The following is an 8,541-nucleotide window of genomic DNA, read 5'->3' on the forward strand; positions in this document are numbered from 1 at the left end:
CACATGCTCTATAAAGGGGTACAACACAACATGCACATGCTCTATAAAGGGGTACAACACATAACATACACATGCTCTGTAAAGAGGTACCACACATAGGATTCACATGCTCCATAAAGGGGTACAACATGTAACATATTAATTCTCTACCGAGAGGTAATACATATATCATGCACATACTCTGTAGAGAGGTACAACACATGACATACACATTCTTCTTAAAGGGGTACAACATATATCAGTCATGCACATATTCTGTAGAGGGCTACAATACAAAACATACATACTCTGTGGAGAGGTACTACACATATCATGCTCCTTAGAGTAATACAACACATGGCAAGCCCATGCACTGTAGAAAGATGCAACATATAACATGATTACTCTCTACAGAGAGGTAATACGCATACCATGCAGATGCTTTGTAGTGGGGTACAACACATTTCATGTGTATGCTCTATAGAGAAGTACTACATATATCATGCTCATGCTGTTTAGAGAGGTATAACACATAACATTCATATGCCACAGGTACATGCAGGGGAAGCCATAATTCAGAACAGTAAAGTCTAGTAAATAAACATGTGTGTATTAAGTGTTTTTGTGCATATTTAATGCATTTGTACCATGAAAAACCTAATTTCCTGAATGTTCTGCCACTGTGCAACAGCAAAACAACAAACAAAAAAGCGTAAGTATGTTAACGTGAAAGTGCATGCAATAAAGTCTCTCAAAAGCACAAATTATTACATTCACAGAGGTTGATAGAATTTTTTTTACAGTTTTCTGAAATTTTTTCCATTTTGTCTGAGAAAGGTTTTAATATCACAAATTTAGGTTCATCCAGAGGATTTATTACATCTGTATTTGTGTTTAGAATGCAGGTTAGCTTTCATTTTCGTGTTGGCTTCTAATAGTAGGATGGTGATGGTTTTGTTGGTATTGCAGTTTTTTTGTAGTGATGACATCTGATAATTAAAACTTGATTTCCTCCCAGGTAACCAATGCTCAGGATTTTGCTTGGTTGTCTCAGCTGAGGCATCGCTGGGATGACAAGCTGAAGCACTGCTTTGCCAACATATGTGATGCTCAGTTCCAGTATTCATATGAGTACTTGGGAAATACACCCAGGCTTGTCATTACACCTCTGACTGACAGGTGAGTTACTACATTTAACTATGAGTCTTTAGTATTTAAAACCAAGCTTAGAATAAATCAAAGCGTTCATAGCCACCAATCAGGTTATTGTAACCAGTCTGGTCCTGATGAATTTTGGTCGGTGGCTTTGGTTTACATTTATATTTGTATGCATTTCTGCCAGCACTTTCCAGATTGTACTGTTGGATAATAATATCACTGGTCAGATATTGATGTACAAAAACATCATCTAAAAATTCAGTAACCCTCCAAAGAAAATCTTTACCCATTTTTTATGAACGTTTGTCTTTCCCTGTGTTGACTTCAAACAGCAACCTCCCACCCATCCATTCTCTTTCCTGAAATTAGATTTAGTTTTTTCCCCAGATTTCTCACTTTTACATATCCGGTCACATGACATGCCGGTTTTTCTTCTGTTTTGCTGGCAATGCGCAGTCCATTGCTTATGCAGTGAGGTCAACTCCATTCTTTGCGTCATTGGGCTAGAGATGATACACTTTCATCAGTAAACATGGGTGATCCAGCAAACTTGGAATGAATCAGATCTAGGATTGAAAACATTGCTAACAAATAGCAAATTACTTTTAAGAAATCCTTTCCAGGTTTGCAGGATCACCCAGCTTCACTAATGAAAATGTATCATGTCTATTGTATGTAGGTGCATGGGTCTGTGGTGATTTTGGGCTTTCAGCCATTAATAGGATTGCAGGGAGGGTGAGTCTTTAGGAAATAGCATTAGAGAAAAAAGGAGTATTGCAGCAAGAGCTACAGGGAGTAAGTTTCAATCAATAGGTAGAATTGACGGTTAAGAATTTTAAAATATTAGAATATTGTACAATCCACATGCATATAGTAAATTGTGTGGTAATTTTTAATAAATGATCATATTGATAAATCATGGCTCAAAACCATTGTCATTTGTAACTTCAAAGATAATTATTAATATTATCTGGTCTTCTAACATTTGTAATCCTGCCAACATCCCAAATATACATTGAAGAATACAAGAACAAGAAAAATACGGGACTTTAACTGCAGTGGATTTATAAACAATTGTTATATACCTTTTATTTCCTTCATTTGGAAACAACAGTTAAAAAAATATATGCCTCTTCCCTTATACCAAGTTTCAGAAGAGTTAATCAACATTGTTAGCATACATGGGCTAGATACATTGTACACATTACATATGATGAGATCATCCAACGCGTTTCGCAGACTGTGTCCGCTTCCTCAGGAATGTAATTGGTACAGCTAGTAGCTGTATCAGCACAAAGAATGTTGCATTCACCGGTATGCTTACTGTCTTGGTATGAAGGTAGGCAAAAGGCAGAATTAAAATCACAACACACAGAGATGGCGGTGCCATCCTCTGTGACACCACATTTGGTGTCACAGAGGATGGCGGTTCTACTTACAATTTAAGTGCAAATCTGAATATGGATTGAATCATATGATTGAATCTAGTTTTTGGAGACAATTATTTATTATCACTCCATAATGGAGTATTACCAATATTATCTGGAGAAATAATGAATATCGTTGTGGAGAACATATATGGGACACCACCATCTCTGTGTGTTGTGATTTTAATTCTTTAATTTTTTTAAAATCCACTGCCGTTAAAGTCCCGTATTTTTTTTGTTCTTGTATTCTTCAAAGAAGATGTTTGCAATGACTGAGAATCATTTTGCTGCTTGATATTAACTTGGATCTTTTGTGTGTGAGTTTATTAAATACACCCCAATAAATGTTTTCCTTATTTTTTGTAAGGTGTTACATAACTCTGACCCAGTCCCTCCACCTGACTATGAGCGGAGCCCCCGCAGGTCCAGCTGGAACAGGCAAAACTGAAACCACAAAAGACTTGGGACGGGCGCTCGGGGTGATGGTATATGTATTCAACTGCTCTGAACAGATGGATTATAAAGTAAGTGAAATGGCAAATTCACAATCTGCTCTTCCTAAAACATTCCTTCTCGCAGCACAGCCTCATCGTAATTTGTCTTGTAGTCTGTAGGAAATATTTATAAAGGTCTGGCGCAGACAGGAGCCTGGGGATGCTTTGATGAATTTAACAGAATTGCAGTGGAAGTTCTGTCAGTGGTTGCCGTACAAGTGAAAAGTATTCAAGATGCCATTCGCAACAAGAAAAAGAGGCAAGTCGCGCTTCTATCCAGAAATGATAACTTACATCAAATCAAAATGTAATCTTTTGCCAGGAACGCATTTCATGGCTTGTCCCTCTCTACCTGACAGATTTCTATTCCTGGGAGAAAACATCACATTGAAGCCATCAGTGGGAATATTTATCACAATGAATCCTGGCTATGCAGGCCGCACAGAGCTACCGGAGAATCTCAAGGCTCTTTTTAGGCAAGCAGCTGGAGCGTTAACGCCACCTACTGATATTTATACTGGTTGCTTTTTTATTTTCACCTCTTAGACACCATGAATAGTTGTGCAGGAATAACACTATTTGTATATGTTTCTATGAAGTGTGCTAAACTGCTTGTGATGCAAAGGCAACCAGTATTGGTGGATTTTGCATTTGGTGCAGACAATTAAAACATCCTGCATCTACGGTAAAACTAATGACAATAGTGTTGTAGTTATAACAAAACACTTTATAACACATTTCATGATGATTACCATTAAGTTGTCACTTTGCATTCAGTTAGGAACATAAAAAGGAAGACTGATTTTTAAATATATTTTGTTTGTTCCAGAAGTGTTTATTGTTTCCTGATTTTAGATGATAAAAAGGGCATACATGAATATATTGAGTAGCATAGATTAGCAGAATCATACACAAATCAATATTCTTTGTCTAAAAATACTAATAATAATCATATGAGAGATTCTCATAAAAGATTGGATGATCTTCCACTTTTTTCTGTTGTTAGACATGTACAGACATAATCTTTCACATCATAAATGGCAGGTACAAATATGAAAGACTAAATCCAATTATGAGTCTTTACTTGTGTCATTGTGCTGTGAAAGCTGTCATTCATTGCAGAGAATGACATGCATTTATAATGGAGGCACTGACTCAGCACCTAGCAGCTTGCACTTTACATTCTCATCAATAAAGCCATTTGGCAAAGAATGTTTTGACATTTGTATCTACGTACAAAAGTACAGAAAAAAGGAAGAGTGAAATATATTGGAAACATTTGTCTTTGCTAAAAATGAATGTTAGCAATATTTAAAATTGGAACTAAGGTATCAATAATAACTTTGATATATCTCCTAGGCCTTGTGCTATGGTGGTGCCAGATACGGAGTTGATCTGTGAGATTATGTTGATTGCTGAAGGCTTCCTTGATGCCCGTCCTCTGGCTAGAAAATTTATTACCTTGTACACGCTGTGCAGGGAGCTGCTTTCCAAACAGGTACTTCTCCATACTGTGATCTACAGAGGTTTGATTTCCCCCTGTTGTCATCCTCATCTGTGCACTTTATGTTCTGTGTTCTGCTACATGTGCATAGTTACATTCTGAAATAAACATGAGCCTTCATTTATAAAATTAGCCATTTACAATACTTATGCAACAAACCTAAAATAAAAAAAAAATAAACATATGGACATATATAATAATAATAATAATATATTATTAATATATAAAAGTTAATATTTTGTCATTTATAATTGTTTTCCCCCTCTCAACATTATAATTACCTTTTTAAGTAATACCTTTTAGTTTTTAAAAATTTTTTGATTTTTAAAGCAAGTGATGCTATCATTGGGCCTGATTTAATAAAGCTCTCCAAGACTAGAGAAATAGATTATCATGAGAGAACCTTGGTGATCTTGAAAACCTGAAATCTGGTCCAGGATTGAAAACATATGTCACCTAATAGAAAATAATTTTTATTAAATTATTTTCAGGTTTGCTGAATCATTCAGTTTTACCCATAAAAGTCTTCAGATGATGACTAGTAGAAGAAGCTGGCATTGTGTTTTCTGAAATGATCATGGTAGCATGTCTCAGTACACCTGTCAAATACCCTCAAAAGTCAAGGCATAATAGGGGGTAAATATAAGTAAGCTTGCCCCAGTTCAAGTAACTCGAGTCCTCCTAGATTGTAAGCTCATCGGGGCAGGGTCCTCTCCTCCTCCTGTGTCACTGTCATTTGCAACCCCTATTTTTTGTACAGCGCTGTGTAATATGTTGGCGCTATATAAATCCTGTTTAATAATAAAAATAATAATAATAATAATAATATTATTATTAATAATGCTCAGCTTCCTACATAAGCCTAGTCATTACTATTTCTCTTTAAGCATAGTAAATGAAACATACTTTTAATGGCTTTTATAATACGTATGCAATTAATTTTCCTACAATTCTGTGATTCACACATTTTGCTCGCAAGCACTTTTTGGAGTAGATAATTGTACTTTAAGGAAACTGCGTCATTAGCTACTAGTCAGAACATGTTCTGGTTAGAATTAGTTAGTTCTTTGTTTCTGTGTCATAGGTAATAAGCACCCCGTATTACAATACAATACAGACATTCCGACATAAGACAGGCAATTTATAATAAAATATACTATACCGTTTATCACAATGGCTGCCTTAAGGCTTAGTTGACACGTATGCCATCTGCTAGCATATTATCGGTTCTCAATCTGTAGCAATTACAGAGTAATTAAACTTTCTCCTACGGTTTTAGGTTGAAATAGGACAGACATTAGGTACATTTTTATGACTTGTTTGTTCAATATGGTTTTATATTTTTATTAATATACCCATTACTAAGGTAATTCATTAAACGTGCAGTGTTTTTGTGGGAAAAAATGAAAATATGAAAAATTGAATTGTTAGAAATAGAGACAATTAGCATAGAGGCAATTCCTATTGTTTAAGGATCACAGTGAAAAATGTTTAATGGGAAAAATAAGAATGAATAAAATGAAAAGTCTGGTACTGAGATTAAGTGTTGCGTAGACGATTCTACTTCTCTTTGGGCCCAGACAATTTAGATAAACAATAATAAAGTCACCACATGTATGTAGAAGGCAAACTTTGAGCTTCTGTTCACCTTCCTCTCCACCATTAGTCAAGGGCAACTCTGCTTCTTAGATTGGGGGGGGGGTACAGTGGTAAAAAGTGGTAACATTTTTGTTAGCACAGTGTAATGACATGACCTCTGCCTATTGCAGTCAATGTTAGGTTGATGTAGTACAGATCTTCATTGACCTTTGAGGCTGGTAAACAATGTCACAACTTTGATGCTGGAAAAGATGCACAATATTCAGTAGCTGATGACTAGCCTGTTTTCTGTGATTTTGCAATAAATTCAAAATTACATTACCATACTAGTGGTATTCAATGTTGTTTCCAAATGCCAACAACATGGCTGCCCTCCCAACCACACAAAGAAAATTATCTATTTGAAAATATATTGACCTCATTACACTTTTTGGCTACTTGACTACTGACAAACAGTGCAACATGCAGCTCCCATAGCACTCTTTTTGGTAATTCTCATAGCACTATTTTGGGTAAAGTGCAGCATTCATAGCACTCTTTTTGGTAATTTTCGTAGCACTATGTTGGGTGAAGCATTCATAGCACTCGTTCTGTTAAGGTGCAGGTCTCGGGTTACTCTTGCTGGTAGGGTGCCACTCTCATAGCACTCTCTTTGGTAAGGCACGGCACCAAAGAAGGTAGCTCTTAGGCTGCACTTTTTAGTAAGATGCAGCTATCATATCACTGGATGCATGGTGCAACTTTTAGTTTACTCTCCCTGGTAAGAGGGTAGCTGTTTCTGGTACAGTGTAGCTCTCAGGATACCCTCCTTAGAAAGCAGGCAGCTCTCAGGACCCCCTTTCCTCTTCTGTCAAGGCAGGGGTGTCAAACTGTGGCCCGAGAGCCAAATATGGCCCTTATTGTTCTTTTTTGGCCCCCAAAGAAATCCTAAATATGAACTGCAGCTGGCCCGCCGCTGCATTGAAATAGTGCCGCTACACTGCCTATGCATGGCCCCCCATTGGACTGCTTTATAGACACAAGTAATACAGGGAATTGTAGTAGCGGTGCTATTTCAATGAAGAGGGAGTTCCAGTGGCGGGCAACTCTTAAGATTAGGCCTGCTTCGAATTTTTTCAATAAATTTCAAGGTTGGCACGTGACTTTGTCTAATTTTTTAATTTTGGCCCTCTGTTTATTTGAGTTTGACACCCCTGTGTTAGGGTGTAGCTCCACATTAGCATTCTTTCTGGTAAGGTGCAATGCTCAAAGCACTTTTTCTGATAAGGTGCAACCTTCAAGTTACTCTCTCTGGTAAGAAGGCACATTTCAGGATACCTTCTCTATAAAGGTGCAGGACTCTTAGTACTCACTTGGGCAAGAAGTCCATTTACATTTTTCAGCAGATCCTTGTGGCATGTAGCTGCAACATTGGTTTTCCTATTTTATCTTTTTTTTATTTTCTGTTGCAATGCCATGATGACTAATTAATTATTTCTTTTCCTATTTAGTAAAACAAATCTTATTGTGTAAACTGCAGTAACCCAAATCACCAATAAGAACTCATATTAAACTAAACTAACCAAAGTAAATGAATAAATCTGTTTTACTATGATTTGCTATTTAACATTTCTTTTTCTCTGCCACGCTGAATAAGGCAGTATGTGATTTTTATATGTACTTAAAAGGTTCATTTTGAGTTAAAAGAAAATCAATGAAGTGATTCACTGCATGTAAGAGTTTAATTCATGGGTAATAACTGTTTCTTTAGCAAGGATTCACTAATCACTTATTAGGCTTTAAAATGGTCAATTAAATGAGTCATATTGTTGCGTTAAATTAACTCCTGCTCAATAAAGGCTCATAAACTACTTAAGGTACCACTGAGCCAATCTGTAATCAAATCAATTGTAAATGCACATTTTAAATTCAGGGTGTGATCAGCTTATCATTATGACATGTCTCACTAAAAGGCTAGCTTTCTCCAGTGTTTACACAAAATAATGTAGTCAAAGTGCAATTCTGATAATCTTTCCATTAAGCCTTGAAATGCACATAGCGGAAACAACCTACCTGCACATGGCTTCAGTCTTTGATCCAGGCACAGCTGTAGTGTATTTTTCCCTTGTTATGTGTAATCTGGTATTCTAGAAATGCAAATTGTTGATCTGTGGGAATATGCTTTTTTTTATCCAATGTGTGTTCATTTACATTTTCCTGAGTGAAAGTAAATGCAAATACAAATGTTGCCTCAATCAAAGGCACAATGTAGGTATCTTGTATAAGCAAATCAGAACAAAATTTCATATACAGGTAGTCCCCGGGTTAAGGACATCCGACATATGGACACCTCCTAGAAAAGAATGGCTTCCCTGCTCGCTCCTGTGCAGAACAGAGGCTT

General features: G+C 36.5%; 1 protein-coding gene across 1 annotated transcript in view; it reads left to right on the plus strand.

Moving 5' to 3' along the window:
* The window catches only part of DNAH11 (dynein axonemal heavy chain 11), a 139,077-nt gene that overhangs the window by 49,829 nt on the left and 80,707 nt on the right, over positions 1 to 8,541 (plus strand). The window contains exons 32-36 of the mRNA XM_072413384.1: positions 998 to 1,158; positions 2,932 to 3,088; positions 3,172 to 3,317; positions 3,418 to 3,534; positions 4,418 to 4,556. Of these exons, the coding sequence (XP_072269485.1) occupies positions 998 to 1,158; positions 2,932 to 3,088; positions 3,172 to 3,317; positions 3,418 to 3,534; positions 4,418 to 4,556 (720 nt within the window). The remainder of the gene's footprint in view (positions 1 to 997; positions 1,159 to 2,931; positions 3,089 to 3,171; positions 3,318 to 3,417; positions 3,535 to 4,417; positions 4,557 to 8,541) is intronic.

Source organism: Pyxicephalus adspersus, chromosome 5 (genome assembly GCF_032062135.1).
Source record: "Pyxicephalus adspersus chromosome 5, UCB_Pads_2.0, whole genome shotgun sequence".
Classification (NCBI taxonomy): domain Eukaryota; kingdom Metazoa; phylum Chordata; class Amphibia; order Anura; family Pyxicephalidae; genus Pyxicephalus; species Pyxicephalus adspersus.